This window comes from Tyto alba, unplaced genomic scaffold, assembly GCF_018691265.1.
Source record: "Tyto alba isolate M040663 unplaced genomic scaffold, T.alba_DEE_v4.0 Super-Scaffold_18, whole genome shotgun sequence".
NCBI lineage: Eukaryota > Metazoa > Chordata > Aves > Strigiformes > Tytonidae > Tyto > Tyto alba.
Window position 1 is genome coordinate 12,015,203 of NW_024881280.1, and position 17,705 is coordinate 12,032,907.

General features: G+C 40.6%; 1 protein-coding gene across 2 annotated transcripts; it reads left to right on the top strand.

Annotated features, from left to right (window-relative positions):
* Nucleotides 1–426: 426 nt before the first annotated feature.
* On the top strand, nt 427–17,224 carry LOC104363783 (serine/arginine-rich splicing factor 5). 2 transcript variants are annotated; one of them, XM_032984616.2, is made up of 8 exons: nt 427–569; nt 2,851–2,989; nt 6,514–6,584; nt 7,383–7,469; nt 9,791–9,863; nt 13,699–13,772; nt 14,725–14,835; nt 15,696–17,224. In XM_032984616.2, the coding sequence occupies exons 2-8, from the start codon at nt 2,864–2,866 to the stop codon at nt 15,985–15,987; spliced, it is 834 nt and encodes a 277-aa protein (XP_032840507.1). In that variant the 5' UTR covers nt 427–569; nt 2,851–2,863; the 3' UTR covers nt 15,988–17,224. The 2 variants fall into 2 exon arrangements, with proteins under 2 accessions (XP_032840507.1, XP_042646928.1); XM_042790994.1 differs by lacking the exon at nt 427–569 and adding an exon at nt 988–1,090.
* Nucleotides 17,225–17,705: the final 481 nt, after the last annotated feature.

Genomic DNA, 17,705 nt, shown 5'->3' on the forward strand with positions numbered 1-17,705 from the left:
CGGGGAGTAAAACGGGCAAAAAAACCCTGTAGCTGTATTAAACTAGCTATATTTTAAGCGTCTGGACGGTGAAGCTTGAACAAGCTGTGCTATGCGGAAAAATAGGTAACAATTATAAACAGGTAACAATTTTCATCTTGATTATCATACCATGAGCTGCCGTGAATGACACTGTAAGAGTTCCATCAGACGAGCGCCCTTCAGACGCTGACAGCAAAAGTAGCGGTCTCCCCCACCCGCGGTTTCCCTCTGGTGTCCGCCATGGAGAAACGGCCGTCCCCCGACGGCGGGAACGGCGCGTGATGCGCTGAGGAGCGCCTCCCCCCCGCGCGCGCCTACAACTCCCATCGGGCCCTGGGGGTGGATCGGCGAAACGGCGGGGCGGGGCGGGGCGGGGCGGGGCCGCCGCGGGGTGCGACGGGAGCTGGAGTCCTGTTCGTCGGCGGCTGCGCAGCGGCGACTGGGGGCGCGCGGCGGCTCTGGTCTCTGGTCAGGCAGCCATTGCCGCCGCGGACGGGCAGAGCCCGCTCCCCTCACGGCCCTGCAGGACCCCCGAGCGCTCCGCGACGGTGAGCGCCTCGCCCCTCCGCGCCGCTGCTGGGCGGCGGGGGGGGCGCGGGGGAGGGTCGGGCGTGGAGTCGGGAGCGGGGTTCTTGCGGCCGGGCCCTGCCGCGGGGCGGGGACAGGCCCGGCCTTTCTTGTGGGAAGCGGCCGGCGGAGGCCTCGCTGGCGCCGCGCAGCGCCGGGGGCCGCCGGCCGGGGGGCGATCGCGGCCTCGCCGAGGGGGCTGATCCCGGCATTATTGCTCGGAGAGGTGCCCGGGAGCCGTCGTGGCTCGGAGGCGGGTGAAAAGCCTTCGCGGCCGCCGCGAAGAGCCGGAGGGGCGGTCGGCGCTGGGTGGGCCGACGCCTCGGTGATGGCGAACCCGAGGAGAAGATCCTCCCGCCTTGGAGGGTGGGGGAGGGCGGGCGTCGAGCCGAGCGCAGCCCCGGCCCGGCTCGGCTTCTCGGAAAGACGAAGGAGCAGTCGGGCTTTCGCGGCGGGCCCGTGCTGCCCCGGGGCTTTTCCGCCGGTGTGTTGTGAGCCGCCAGTGAGTAAACGCGGTTGCATTGTGCTTGGGAACGCCGCGTGAAGCGCTGCGGCTTGCAGGTGTCGGCACGAATTTCGCATCCAGGGTGCTCCCTGATGTTTGTGTAAATAACGCGGACATAGCTTGCGTGTCTTGCGCTCTGTCTGTGACAGTTTCTCAGGCAGTCAGCCCCATCCACCCCATGTTCATTTCCTTATGTGATTCTTCTCTCCTCCCCACCTTGTATTTCTAGAACTAAGAACTGGAAATATTGAACAGCAGTTACGTAGTCTTTTTAATCTTTCAAATCTATATTGCTCCCAAAAGGAGTGCTATTGCCAAAGTGACCGTCCTTACCTTGTTTTAGATAAGAGCACATAGTTATGTAAGTCTGTCCTTCCTCTGCAAAGGCCTGTCTTTCCATTAATATCCACTGCTGGCCTTGCCAGTGTTTGTGTGGTAAGGGTGCGTCAAGGGAAACAGTCTGTTGGAAGACTAGCTGCCCTGCGAGGGAGCTGAATCAGTCCTCGGAGCTGGATTTCCATGTGGGCATAAAAATGCAAGTGTGAGCACAAAGGGGGGAATGGTTACAAAGGGCAGCATCGGCTCTTGTAGGGGAAGCACAAAACTTTTCACGTGAAAGCGATTAAATAGCTCAGGTCGTGGTTCGGGGGCAGTTTAGGTTAATCTAAGTAAGTGCTGTCACACTTCGGCCCGTCGCCCTGTAAGAAGCCCTATACTCAGTCTTCCAAAGTTCTGGCACTTCTCTGTTGGCATAGTGAGCCTGGGTAAGGAAGCTAATCGATAGAAACGTAATGGGTGTTAATACAAAAGGTAAATCGCACTAATTCAAAACACTGCATCCAAGCTGTCTTGAGCTACTTTCGCAGCTAAGGTGATATGTTGTCTGTTTGCTCTGCTTTACAGCCCAGTAATATAAGATCGCATTGTATTTCTACTCTTTAGGGCTTGGATTCTTTGGTTTTTTGTATGACAGCAAGCTTACTGAGTGAGCCAAATAATTAATATTTTCCAGTTAACCTAAAAATTTCCAAATCGCATAAACTGAAAAAGTGACATACTCAAGGTAAACAATGGAGCTTCCATAAAATATCTCAAACTATGCATCCTGGATCAGTAGATAGTTTTGAAAATCAGAATATCTGACATAACCTTGGTTTTTACCATTCTTGAAACTCATAATAACAAAATATTTCTTTTTCATAACTTGATAGACTGTTAAAAATAAGGTATTTTATGGCTAGTGCAAATTGAAATAATTTGATGACTACTGTTTATCATTTGGATGTTAATAAAACTTCTATTGCAGCAATTCTTCCAGGTGAAAGCAAAAGTTTGAGAATGTTTTATGTTGTTATTCCAATGATTAGCATAAGAGTTCGGGGGGGGGGGGAGCTGGTTTTGGTTTTTAACTGCTGTTAGCCCAGTAAATTTATCTTGGAGCTTATAAAGTGGGGTTTTTCTCATGCTCTGTGATACAAAAGCTTTATTAGTCTAGCAGGAAACAAAAACATTCTTTCAGATACAAGAAGTCGTTAAGTTATATGACTAAAAAGGACAAAACTGGGCGTTCAATGTAGGTTCTGCTAGAAGTCAGTAAGGCAGGATTTTCTCACTTATCTGGCCATAGAGAATTGGTTTTTAAAATATATACCTGGAGAACAATAAAATCAAATCCTATTTAACCAAGATTTCTGAGATGTAAAAGCGATCTTAATCGCCCTATTTGTTAATCTGATAAATGCTGTTTTCTGTATTAGCATCAACCTTAAGATGAGTGGCTGCCGTGTCTTTGTTGGACACTTAAGCTCACGCGCTCGGGAACGGGATGTGGAGAAATTCTTCAAAGGATACGGACGCATACGAGAAATCCATCTGAAAAATGGATTTGGATTTGTGGTAAGTAATACCTTGTATTCTTTTCTCTTGCTTGCAGCTCCTAGCCTTGCTAGGCTGATGTCAAGGAAGGGAAGATGCTTAAGAGAATAATAGTTCCAATGGGAAATGGAAAATATCAATACACATTTCAGACTGCTTTTCAGATGTTGGGATCACAGTTTTACCTGGTGCTGATCAGGTTTTGCTCGAAATCTTGGTAGTATTTTAACTACATTAAGTGCATTGTCTGATCATAGTCTTGCATGGATTTAAATTTTATTCCTTATTTCTGGAGACAGTATAAATATCCTGTTAAGGCATTACAAAACTTGACAAAGTCTTGGCCTGGAGAAGAGTTTACACAGAATCACTTATGTTCCAATTTTACTCCTGTCTCTAGATGATGGCCTGATATAAAAGCCAAGTAGTTGGCTAAGACAGCAGGTGTAATAGGTGCTTGCGGTTGGATTTAAGCAGCACAGCTTTTAACTCTTGTGCAGCTGAAGTTAGGCATATTCACCAGCAATATATGTTCACGGGGCGTATGTGTCTGTCGGGGTATTAAATGAAATACACAGTTCATTGAATCTCAGTTTCCTACCGCTGCTTTCTAGAGCTCTGTGTTCCTAAACCGTTGTCCAGATTTTTACAGCTTTACAGATTCCTGATGTGACTCAAGATCAGCCTGTTTCTTAACTATTAGCTCCTGAAAACTGAGAATTAGCTGTTCTGCAGCACTGAGTTAAAACTGGAAAGGTTGATACTGCCCTTGCACTATAGCAGGCTTACATGCCTATGGTTCTGCCAAGGTCTGTCCCTTGGGTGAAGCTATGAGAAAAGAACAAAAAAACAGGCTTTGCCTACTTTAGTTTCATATGAGTATTACTTGACTCTTACACGTGCTGGTTCCCAGTTGCCCTGCAATATGAGCTGCTTCTTGTTGACTGCCAGCAGGTAAATACCCGCCTCTTCTCATCTGGAGGTAAATGGTCAATCTAGATGCGAACCTGAGTTTATTCAGTGCGTCCTTTCCAATTGCTACTATTTCTCAATCGCCTTTCCCTGAGCGTTCCTCTTCTCTTCGTGGGCAGGGCTGTTGACTCATTCAGGAACAACTTCTGTTCAACTCCTGTACATGAGTCAGCCAGCCCTCCTTCCTCTCTTCTCCAGTTCCTAGGCAGAAGCATTTTCTTTTCAAAGCACACTAATAAGCTTGAATAATTGTCCCATAACTCTGTCTAAAAAATTAAGTTGTTTGCACAATGAATATTTTCCTTACATATGAACAAAACTTCCCCCCTTTCCCCTGTCATCCCATCAGTGTGCAACCACGTGAGAAAAGCGCTTCCATTATCTCTGTAACTATGTTTTAGGTTTTGGAGGACTCTCAATCCCCTTTGAGCTGCCTTTTCTTCAGGCTGAAGAAACACAGCTCTCCGACCTTTCTTTGTTCTCCAACCTTCTGATCAGTTTCGGTGGAACTCTGTTGGTCCTGCTCCAGGTTTTCAGTGTCTTTCTTGAGCTGGAGGGATCAAAACTGGACACAGTGTTCCAGGTGTGGCCTGGCAAGTGCCAAGTAGGGTGGAATAATCACATCCCTTGGTCTGCTGGCTGTACCCTTACCAATGCAGCCCAGGACGCGGTTTACTTTCACTGCAGCAAGGCCACACTTGCTGACTCACACTTAGCTGACTCTCCACAAGGATTTCCGTGTCCTTTCCACCAGAGCTAGGCTCCAGCCAGTCAGATCCCAGCCTGTTCTCCTGCTTAGGATTACTCTATCCCAGGTGCAGGACTTCACATTTATATTTTGCTTAAACTTGCAATTCTTCTTGGCCTAATCTTTCAGCCTACCATGGTCTCTCTGTGTGGTGGTTTTTCCTTCTGGTATAGCTATTTCTCCTCCTACACTTTTAGTGTCAGCCACAAAATTGGTGAGGGTGCACTCCATCCTGTCATCCAGATCATTTATAAATACACTGAATAGCATTATCCTTTGCGGTACATCACTTGTCATGGACTGTCAGTTCATCTTCGTTTTCTGTTATTTAAAATCTATATTTATAAAACCTCTTACAAAACCAAGTGATTTTGATTGAATGTTATTGTAGTGTTAAAAGCATGTTTCATTGTGCTTGATTGAAATCACTGCTCGGTCTTTGAAACTAATCATATTTATTTAAATTTTGTAGCTTTCAGTGCAGAATGTTTTCAAACTTCAGACCATAAAGCTAGTATGTAAAGCTAGACAGACTTGCAGACATTCAGTTTGTTAGAAACTAGCTGAAATCATGGGAATTTTAGTTGTTAACTATTGATACCCTTAAATGCTGGGCCTACATGAATTTTCTCAAGATAATCTTTGCATCATCTTGCAAGGATGTGTAATGTTTCACTTGGTAGTGAAACCTATTTCAGTGCAGAAGGGGGAAGATTGCTTAAACCAGTATTGCTTCTGAAAAGCTGTTCATAGTTATGCAAACACTTTCTTCAACTTGAGAAGCTTCTTCTCTGTTGTTCATCACTCTGAAGCTGCAGTTCCACAGTTTTATTTTTCTCCATCCCCACTGCTGGTTCAGGCAGTCCCTATTTGTTCTCACTGCTTTATTTCTTTTCTTTCTCCCCTTGTCTCACATGGTGTTACCACAAGTTGTTCAGCAACATAATGAACCTACCTGGGAAGCTTGTCTAGTTGAAAAATAACACTGTCTTTTTCACCCCACCTCCTGTACAAAGTGTGCTGTTTTTCATCTGGATAGGTTTCTTGACCTAGTTTCCTGCAGAGCTGTACAAACAGCTTTGCCAGGAACCAGTGGGCTGGATAGTGGGCAGAGGCTACTCGGGCTGACTAAAGCAGCATTGCTGCCAAAAGCAAAGCGACGGATTCTGTTGCAACAGTGTGTGGAATTGCACATTATAGCTGACCCAGACCCACAGGTGGCCAATACTGAAGAGGGGCTTATGTTTCTTATTCTTCTTACACAGGCACCTTTTTGCCAGACTAGTGAGCTGAACTCGCTCAGGAAAATTCCAGAGGACTTTTTTTCTGTTTTATTCTTTGTTTGACAATTCAGTAAGAATTGAATCAGCCTCAGAACTCTTTAAGAGGCTTTTGGGAGTGCACAGCTCTCCTGCTTTTGTTTACAGTTGATCAACTAGTGCTGTTATATAGGATTTCCCTGTATGTAGGGCTGGGTTTTAAACTGTATACTTTAAAGTAATCCCCCCACCTCTCTCCCCAAAAGTATTTTAGATATTTATATAATAAAACAGGTCATTTAATTAATTCATTTTATATAGGTCCTGCAAATAGTTATACTGAAACAACTAGGGAGGCAAAAGGAGTTTGCAGGATGGAGGGGGAAATGGTTATGAATGGGAATATCTTGGATTTTTGGTCATAAATATACTAGGAATCTACTTCCTTGTTCAAAGTTCTGTCTGATACTTGCTGCAGAAATGTCAAATTTATAAAGATGACGTGTTTTCTAGCATTTGAATACACTATGAGGGATAATACTTTTTTATTCCTATTTTTCTTCTAGGAATTTGAAGACCACAGGGATGCTGATGATGCAATTTATGAACTAAATGGTAAAGAGTTGTGTGATGAAAGGTAAGAATGATACCATAATTTCCTTTAAGAGCAGCGAAAGTGCTTTGTATCCAAGTACAGTGTGTTAGTTTGTGCTCTGACACCCATTTCTTGTGGCTCTGTGGTGGGATATGCCTTCCATAACTTTAGATAAAGAGATTCATTGGGATCCTGGCTACAGTCTTACATAAGGCAGAGATAGTTTGGGACTGGAGGAGGGGTGGTTTGGAGCAGGGCTGACTGTTTTCTCTGCTTGCACTTATTTCTCCTTCAAAGCTAGCTCAAGGTCTTGTCACTAGATGTATTAGTAAAAATTAATTGAACTTACTTGTTATTTATCTGTGTGACTTAGGAAAAAAGTTGATGATAGCCTTACATCATTTGGAGTGTTGCCCTTCGATTTGTAACAATGTGGACGATAATCATTGTATCTTACAGTAATTTTTGTTTTGATTGTGGAAGCTGGCTGGGTTTAGGTCATTAGGTTGTTGTTAATTATTTTGGTACTCTTTTTTTTTTTTTTTTCCTCTGGAGTTACTCTTGGGCTCTGGTTGATCAAATTTAATTGTTTCAATCTGAATTACAGACCCACAGCAATTTTCATGCAAGTCTGAGGCAGATGCGTGAGGCAAGAGAATGCCCCTGTTCTGGCTCTTTAAGAAATGCCAGTGACTGTGTTAAAAATCACTGCTTGCAAGGGCAAGATAATTCTTGTTTGTGCACATGTGCTTCCAGTTGCGAAAGATTAAGTCAGTGTCAGATAACTCAACTTCGTGTTTTATTTTTTGTTTGCTTGATTTGTTTTGTTCCTTTCATAAGGGTTACAATTGAGCATGCACGAGCCCGAAGAGGAAGGGGCAGATTCCCACAACGGTTCAGTTATTACCAGTCACAGAGTGGATCTAGGTAGGTGGTCTGGACTCTGTTTTCTACAAACACAGTAACTGAAGAACTGTACTGAAATACTGTTTTCTTCTTGTGGTTGGAGCTGGGGATCCAGCTCCGTTTCCTTCTATATCTTAATGAAAGAAGTTTTATGTTCTCAAACCTTGGCAGTCCATTACTATTATATACCTCCTCTGGCTGAGGAGAATGTGGATTTTAAAGCAATTTAACTGGCTTGCAGAGGTTCACAAACCTATTATGAAACGCTCCCTCTCCGTGTTGTAGGCACTACATTGGTCTTGCTTCCTACTGTTGTGTAGAGGATGTGAAGGAGTAATGCTGCAGTTGGATTGGCTGTTTTTAACACTAAAGCAAGAAAAATGCCAGAGCCTCTCAGCTTCTCTGTTGAGGCTTTTGTCATTAAACTGAGCCTACAAGCTAGTAGAATTACTGTAGAGCAATAGTTCAAGGTATTTACTGTCTAACCAAGCTTTCATGTTTCCAATTGTATGGTTATCAAAATGCTTACTTCAGCACAGGATACAAATGGAACTGTATTTGAGGAACAGTACTAGGGGACAAGATAACACGTGCGGAAGTTTTAAATACCAGTTGACTAAGTTTGCTGACCGAGCAGATGCCTTGCTGAAGGAGAGCCTCTGTCCAGCAGTGGAGTCTGAAAAGCAGGATGTAGCTCGTATGTAGAATACCTGTAGTGGACATAGGGTATTGGTGGAGTTGTTCACTTTCGGTGATTTGAGCCACTGGTGAAACTTGTGCCAGCTTGCAGTGGAGTTTGAAAGTTCTGCGGATTTGCATATATTCCACCAAAAAACTACACATTACATCTTTGTACTTTATATCTACCTGTGTGAAGGAATGTATGGAATAATTTACTCTGTAGAAACATTTATACCTGTGACCTGTGCAGGGTAGAGTTTGGAAGAAAGATGAAGACTTAACTGACATAAACCTCTGTGTTTGTTTCAAAGTCAGAATTGCTGCCAGTTACGAACCAGTGTCTGGAACATCTAATTTGCATATGCAAGTATGCTAATTAGATTATTTTTTCTTTAGTGGCAGTAACCTTGATGCGGTATAATTGGTCCGAGGTCCAGGCTAAAAGTGGACTTTTAAAGTAGGAAGTGTGATTGAAGGTCGTGGGCATCTGACGCTGTAGTCATGTTCATGACGTCAGACTGCCGATGCCAGACAGGAGGAGACTGCGGTTTGCAATAATGGAAAAATGAGACTCAGCCTGCCAGTTTTGGGACTCTGGGACCTCTGTTTAAATGCCCGGAAGATCTGGATGTTCTGAAAAAAATTGGGACACTTTGAGGTATGCACTGAAATGAAATTGCCTATGCTTCAGTGTACAAATCAATACGCACAATTTAGGATTGTGTTTCTATGGGAGAAGATGAGAATAATTTTCTCTAAGGTCAGTGTTCTTGATTCTTGCATCTTCTTGTAGTAATACAAAGTAGTGCCATTGTTAGAATCCCGCAGCACTTCTCAAATGGCTGGCATAGCTTTTTCCATAGTTCTCAGATCCCTTTGCATTCAGAATGACTAGGATTGGGAACAGAAATGACGTGTAAGGGCAGTATTCTTTCAGTATTCTTTCCAGATGTCTTACTCTTCTGTATGAACATTTTCAAGCCACATTTTCTTTTTTGAGAGGGTCTTTTAATTTTTGGTTGAGTGAAAAACATCATCTTCCATCCAGGAACTGTCAAATGCCACAATTATTTCAGGGCAGCCAGTTATCTAGCTTTCATTTTACTAAAATAAGAATATTTCTACCCAGAAAAATATCTAATACAGGTCATAGTGACATAAATATTAACAAGTGATTTGAAATTTAGAAGCATGAACTAAGATGCGTCTAAATTGTGCCTTCTGTCTCCCTGACATGAAGCAGAATTTATCCTACCAACTAAAAAACCAAAAAATTTTAAATTGCCCTTTACATTAATATCTTCCAAAACTGTATGTGTGAGCCAAGCCTGTCAAATACCAAAATTAAACTAATTCTCCTTACATTATTTTAATTCTACTAGCCACTTATTTCAATATATCTAGAAAAAAATTACAGCTATATTGACTGTTTTGGTATAAAGTTCTGCATCAAAATAATTTTTAATCCACTGGTAGCAGCTCTCTTCTTGTAGTGGACTCTTAAATATATTCTTGACTAGGGAGAATCAAATCTGCGGTCCAGCAACAAAGGAAATACTTAAATCTCTCAGCAAACTATAGAAAACATCAGATTTAAGTTCTAAACTCCTTACACTGGAGACTTTTTCCTTTTTTTTTTTTTCCCCTCTGAACTCTTCTAGCCGGTATGGGCCTCCTGTTCGTACTGAACACAGGATCATAGTTGAAAACCTTTCATCCCGTATCAGCTGGCAGGTGAGTTAACATCTTTTTTTTACATCTTATTTTCCTACCCTGTAAGTAGACTGCTCTCAGCCTAATTTCTTAATAAAGCCATCATAAATATTTAACCCGAATAAAAAATTAACAAAGAAGCTTCAGTGATTGCTAAATATTAGCATTCAAACACTTAAAGAAGTCTTTTGTTTCACAGCTGTGCAAATAGTTCTATAACTAGATTTTGCAGTTGGGAACTGATTTTTAATTGCTTGTGTTTACCAACTGATAAAACTTTTGAAGACTCTAGATTGTTTCTAAATTATTAAAGCATAGCATCCATTCAAACTATGTCATCCCTTTGTATTGTTACACCTGGAGGTGCATGCCTTTGTTTTGTGTGAAATTTATGTTCTCAGGTTTTGCAAAATATTTTTGTGGCATGATGCATGATTGAGAAGTCTGGCAATATGTCATTAATAAAGGGAATCTTAAGAAAGCTACTGTGTATAGTATGCTTTATGCAGATATTTTTAAAAAGCCCCAAACTTTCAGTAATTGTCTCTTGAAGCTTTCTTACCACCACATTTTTTTTTCACCCCTTGCTAATGTTTTGCTAATTTTTACCTGGCTTTTAACAGAATAACCAGATGATCAATTCCTTTAGTTGTGTTCAGTGTAGTATACAGACTGTAGAGAGTTTACTTTTTAAGGGCATAGCAACAGATGCTATTTACAAAAGGTGAGTGAATAGTGGAGTTTAGTCTTGTTTATTAACCTTTATATTCTTTGAATAAAGAGACTTTAGTTAGTGTACTGAAAGATGCAGTAGAACAGGTTGAATGTTCAAACCTTGCTCTTGCAGCTAAGTCCGCATGAGGAGGCTGTTTGGCTTGCCTGGAGCTTTGCTGATGTGTTTCATAAGAGCTTGGGTACAATCCATGCAGATAAACAGTTGAACTAGGTTTGTTTATCTTCTGCATGACAGGTTCAAAAGGTTCGTAATTGTACAGTTGTGTTAATTATTGAATAACTAAAAAAACCAACTTCTGATTTGTTGTGATGAGCAAGTGGATTTCATCTAAATATCTTCTGGGTATGCTATGCAGTTATGTATATGAAGAGGTTGCTGCAAAACACAATGCTTGGAGTAGGGACTGGAGAAGTAAGCTAGAATGGAGTGTTAAGGAGATTAAATCCTATAGTGCTGTTCAGTGTTAAATTCATAACTTGGGGGGGGGGGGGGGGGAATAACATTTCTATAACTTCATTCTTCTTGTGAATATTTATAATGGCTTTACATGTACTTACCATTTTAGAATCAAGCCCACCCCGTTCAGATTTCATACTGATGAATCTTTAGGATTCTAATTAATGTTTCAGTGACTCCCTTAAATACAGGATAAGTTAGCATAAGAGACTTTACTTCTTGATACCTCCCTAAACAAATCATTTGAAGCTAGCATCCAGGTGCAAACCTCATTTAGTTTTGAAGCTGTACTGCTTTTTGATACTAACTGTAATGTTTTAACTTTTTAACTGTGCTACTTACACAACAGATGAAAATAGCTAATGCCTTAACAGTAGCGGCATTATTCTTGCTTTCTAATCCCTGAGCTTCTAGCAAGTACAGTCGATACGGAACCTTGCTTTAAAACTTAGACACACAGTTTAATCTTTGGTGTGTGCAAATCCTCATGCTTTGAGATGCTTTGTCTCCTTTTAAAAGTTACTGTGTTGGGATATGTAAAAAAACAAACCACAAATAAAATTTGTATTCAGATCAGTTTCCTCAAATTGTTGACTATTTTGTTAATAGATAATCTCATATATAAGTAGTAGACAAACTGTCAGAATTCTTATTTTAGCAAACTTATATTTATGCATGTTCAGAGTTTTCCAACCACCCTTATTAGTTCTTCAGTATCTGTGAATTTTCAAGCAGTTGGGAAGAGTAGATCTGTGTTACATCCAGATGTAATATGTGGTTTTTCCTGTTTACGGTTGCCCTACACCTTATTTTCCTTTGCTGCTAAGGACAACAGGATATTCTTGTGCTGTTTAAGGTGAATGAAAACAGTAAACTTGGGATAAAACTGGACTGTTCCACTGGTTAAGTAAAACCACATAACTTTAAAACATTCCCCTAATAATAGCAAATGCTCTGGTTGAGCTTTTATAACACATGTACGCTTACTCTATTTTGAACAATAATGTTGGCATCTTAACCATGTTGACATTACTATTACAAATGATATTTCATGATGATGATCCTTATGAATCGGTGTATAGTGTGACAAGTCCTGTGGGGGCCTCAGTTTTAAAGCGTAAATTTAGTTACTGAATTAGAAAATAATTCTGTAGATTAATATTTTCTAACTTCCTTTTGACTTAACAGTCCTGGTCTGGTTAAGATCTCATTGACTTGAGTAGAGCCAAAATTTTGTTCTTCATCTCTAAATTGGGGGATAAACATACTGAGGTTGAAGTATTACTTTTAATAGTACTGCAGGGCCCATTTTTCATTTGCTATTAAGGTTTCTTTGTGTTAAGCACAAATGAAACAAGGAAAATATCTACTAGTTTGCATATGCCAGTTTTTAAAATAAAATTGTTGAATTTTAATTAAAAGATTAGGTAAAACTAAGTTTTCTTATACTCTGTGGCAAATGTTCTAAAGTTTTTCTCGGCTTTTTGTTTTGTAGTCTTTTCGTCCTTAAGCATATTTCTAACCAAGTGCATTTTGAACCTCTTCTAACAACCTTGATTTGGTTAACCCTCATTTTTCTTGTGTGGAGGAAAAAGAACCAAAGATTTGGGGGTTTTCTGGTGGCTGAAATTCTAGGGTTTGGCCTGTTTTAAATTTTCATTTTGGTTCCTATGACACTCCTGTTTTTTGGCGATCTAGATCTTGGTTTGCCTGGGTTTGATCTCGATTGGCTAGCACAGATCATCCTCGGGTTCTTTAGCCACTTCTGGAGACTGGAGACTATGTCCAGTGCTTTCAGGGCCTCTGGTACCTCCGTGAAGCATATTGCTATGAGCCATCACTCTGCCTTTCTCATGTAAGAGAGTTCCTCTTGGCCAGCTAGGTATTGGACAAGCAGCTCTTTGCTTAAGGTACCTTCTTATATCATCTGTCACTTGTGGCATGTTGCGGTAAGTAGTCTGGGATTATAAAATACCAGATAGTTTGGTAAAAGTACTGCTTTAGTTTGTACAAATGTTTAGCTTTTGAGTGACCTTTTACATTATTTGTTTGTACTTTATCCTATTGCTGAGCAAGTAATTTTAGAGTGTCTGCCTGCTTAGTGTCTAAGTTAAACACAAGGGTGTCTATTGATGTGGCACTGTAGTGTGACAGATACTCAAGTGAAATATAAGAAAATTTTTCCCTTTGTAAAATTATTAATTATATAGTAATTACACCTTTTTGCTTTTAAATTTCTTTTGAAGTTGGGGGAGGTGAGCATATAGAATGAATTTGTCTACATATGTTGTTATTTAGCTGGGGTGTTACTCATGAAACTCTGCATTTAATACTACACTGCTTTTCATCTGTTATAGTTCTGATTTCAGTGCATATGTTTGTGTTTTAAGTATTGTGTTGTGTTTTCATAACAGCTGGTTTTGGGATGTAAGATTATTTTTAAAGCAATATTTTAGTCAATATAGATATGAAAATGAGGGCTTTGTATATGCAGCTGCTATTACATAGGCTGTTTCAGAAACTTTTCTAAATTATATGTGTCTATATATATAAAAAAATAGAAAAGCATTAAGCAGTTTTAGCAGAGAAATTTTGAGGGGGGTGTTACTGCTAGGTGACTCATTTTTGTCCTGTTTAAGGCTAAAATGTTAACTTTTGCTGCAGGACTTGAAAGATGTCATGAGAAAGGCAGGGGAGGTCACCTATGTGGATGCGCACAGAAACAACAGGAATGAAGGGTAGGTTCATTTTGTGTCTTAAATCTGTATGATAACTGAAACTGTTAAAGGCAAGATTATCCTTGTAATATAAAAGAAATGAAACATAAATCTATGGTGTGGCTTAGATGCTGACATTTCTCCAATTTAAAAAACAAACCAACCCAACCAAAAAAACCAGAAACAGTCAGTAAGTTCAGAAGTGGTACTGAACTCAGTCTCTACCATGAAAACAGTGTGTCAGAGCAGAAAGGGAAGGGAGAATACCTTTCAGCAGTTGAGTTCTGGTGTCTTTAACTTCAGATTTATTTATGTATAATCGTTTATGATCTGGCTCCTGAGGCTAAAATACCTCCTGTCTGTGGCTGCTTTGCACTGGTTCAGCAAAGTCATGGGAAATGACCGTAACCAGTCTCCATAGGGAATACCTAGCTGCCTGCTCCCCATTCTTAGTTCTGCAGACTACAAAGGTCCTGCACGACAAAGCAGGAGAGACAGAAGTATGAACAGAGTGTCTGTGCTGGCAAAACAGTCCTCAAGGGCCACTGCAAGCACATGCAACTTAGACTTTTTTTGAGAGGAAAACAAATTTTAAAAAACAGGGGTTTTCTATTCAGTGCTAAAAGTCTAAGTAGGGCAGGAGAGTCTGCAAGTTTATTCTGTTTCTTGGACAGCTTTAGAATGCAATTTAGTGGGGGTCTGAAAAACATTTCCTCAGCTGGTGCAGGTTTGTGTAGTTTCCTGGATGTTCTTCATCTTATTTCAGATGAGAGTTCTGGTAACGTTTGAGATGTCAAAGATATGGATGACTAGACTGTTAGTGACATATTTTCCTTTTAACCAAGTTAAAAATTTGCTTTCAGAAGATAAAGCATCAAGCTGTGAATCAGCAGATTGAAAAAGGCCCAAACTTGTTCACCTTGCTTTTTCAGTTTCTCTGAAACTTTTTCTTTTTTCTTCTGATGGCATACAGGGTTGTGGAATTTGCATCTTACAGTGATATGAAGAGTGCACTGGAAAAATTGGATGGCACTGAGCTGAATGGACGCAGAATTAAACTAACTGAAGATCACAGAAGGCATAGGTATGTCACCTGACCTGATAAAATTCTGCTGAGGGCATGGATTTGGGTAGTATGGATGCCAAAGTTTTATTATCTAATTCTTTGGCCCCAGGCTAAATATCACCACACAGAACCACTTCCTAGCAGTGTAAATAGATTTAGATAAGAACTAGCCTGCTGAAAACAGGGTAGATAGAACACTTTTGGATGAGAGTAAGACTTTTTATTTTTTAAAAAATATAAAGGTTGATATTTAAGTTAAAGACCTTTTTAAAAAACCTATGTATGCTGGAATTAAAAGCCTTTTAATTTAATGGGAAGCTGCTTCACAGTCCTGTGAAATCTCTCAAATAATGTTAGCTGCAGATTTTTCATTGTCTGTCTTTAAGAATAAATCCATTTCTTTTCATGATAAAAGGGACGCGTAACTAGAGAAGGTGGTAAACTCTCAGGCCTTAAAGTGTGCTGGTGTTCCATGCCTTTAGAGACTTTTAGCATCTTGAGAGAAACCCTAATTTACATGGGCATTTCTAGAGAGAATAAATACCACAGGTACGAATTTTCATTTCTGTGCTTTTCTTGATAAATGGCTAAAAATCTGCTTGTCTCCTCCCAGTGGGGGTGGTGGGAAGGCAGTTTTATTAGGCAGTTCATGTTTTGCCAAGCTAGCAGAGAATGTCAAGGCTAGAACTGCTAGCCTTGGCCTAAGAAAATGTTGTGATGGAACATAACAAAAATCTAGAAGCACTCTGAAATAGCTGAATGTTGTGCCTAGCGTGTTCAGATGGACGTGCTGTGCATACAAAGTAGTTGAGAATTTAATTTGATTATTTTGAATTTAGTAGGAGGTGAGACTACAGCTCTTAACTGTGTTTCTCTAGAAGCAGATCTCGATCAAGGAGTTACTCAAGATCTCGCAGCAGGTCCCGGTCTACAGGATCTTCCAGGTCGGACAGCCGGTCCAGGTCCAGGTCAAGATCAAGGTCCCGGTCCCGGTCCCGGTCTCGATCCCGGTCCCGGTCTCGATCCCGGTCTCGTTCTCGCAGTCGTACACCTAAAAAGAGTTACTCCCAGAAGAGCCACCGCTCCAGCTTGCTAGCTTCTTCCCCATCTCCTTCTTCTTCTAAAAGAAAATCTCGTTCTAGATCGAGCTCTGCTCATAGCCGTAGTTAACCTGCTCATAGAGATGTGTTAATGCATTTAATTTGATTCAAGTTTCTTGAAGGCTTGAGACAAATTATACATGAGAACTGGGAGGGGAAGAGTTAACATGATGAAAGGGTAACCTCCTCTTACATTGCCAAAGTGCCTGTCATCAAATAGGCCATCTCTGTGAGGAGGAGCTGTCAGCTTTCTCCTTTCAGTGAAGTCTGGAGTGGGAAGTCTTTTTTTATTTTTTTTTCCCTGCTATTAGTAAACATTTCTATCATAGATATGTTATGTACACATAATGCTGAGGTAATGGGATGAGACAATACGCTGCTTTCTCCCTTTCTTGCCCCCCAATTTCCCCTCCACCTCCAAGGCCTTTGACTTCCAAAATACTACGTTAGCTTTTGTCCTTGGTATTAAGTCCAAGAACAGGAAGTATAGATTTTATTCCTTTAAGGTTCTGTGGCTACTTTTCTGTGTGAGAATGAATGGACCAGCTGAATTTAGTTTAGAGTTCACTTTTTCCCCTGTTGCTTGGCTTAACAGGCTGTTCAAGTCCCAGCTTTAAATGACCTTGATAAGATGCTTAATTTGCAACAGACTTTCAGGAATACACATTGATTAGTTGAATATTGCTCATTTGGACAGTGTATCAATACCACGTTAAGCAGTAACAAAAGCTGGAGTTTGCTGTTAAAATGAGATGTACCATCCAGATGTCAGGATTATTGGGAATCCATTATAATAATTTTCCAGTAATTCACTAGTATGTGGTATTGTATGTAGAGGCCTTATTTGTCAGGTGACTCCATAAAGCTGCACAGAAATGTCAATATGCATGTCCATGTTTTTGATGTTTATAAAAGTGACATAGCTTTCATACCCAAAAGTATGATACTGAATAATGTGTGTATGACTAGCAATAGTCTTGATGGAAAGGAAGGTTATTTTAGTAATGACAGCAGCAAAAAAATCCCAGGAAAAGTGTAGTCAGTTGTGACAGGAAAACTTAATCATGTTAAAGCATAAAGAGGATAATTTCTTCAAATCTTCTGAATGCACAGTAGTTTTGATTAATAGAAATTTCCACTGCAAATACTGTTTGTTCTTATAATTTGAAATTAGATTTTTTTTTTTAACTTCTGTATCATTAAAGAAGGGAAACATTTTTGGAAAAATATGTAAATTAATCCCAAAGTCTTACATGTGTTTAAATGTACCATTCCTAATAAAATAAAACCTTTTTCTGGCTTACTTTGCAGTTTTGTTTAGTAATGTTACCGTTGCTGTTGTTCATACAGTCTTGCAAACATCATCACAGGGACATTTATTTGAAGGCATACCCATAGAAAACAGGTAAGACACGTAAGTAACCAGACGCTGACGTAGAGGAGCACAGGATAGGATTTTACTGCCACGGCCAGCAGTGGCTGTTGGAATGGATGGCAAGTAGTAGTCTTTCTGCAGCACTTGCAGGGACATCTGCGTGGTACTTGCTTGTCCACAAGTTCAACAGAAGAACCAACCACCAAATGGCCATAGGTGTTGGAGTCTTCCTATAGGTAAAACCATTTGTCACTTTTTAAATACGGTTCTCTATACTGCCCACCATACTTCTGTGCCTCTAAAGCTTCAAGGTTGACACTCTTTCTAGAGCGAGTTACTGCTAATCGTGTTCTGTGCATGCTTGGCTTGATGTGATCTGGATATGCTAGAAGTTCAGGAAGAACACCAGGAAC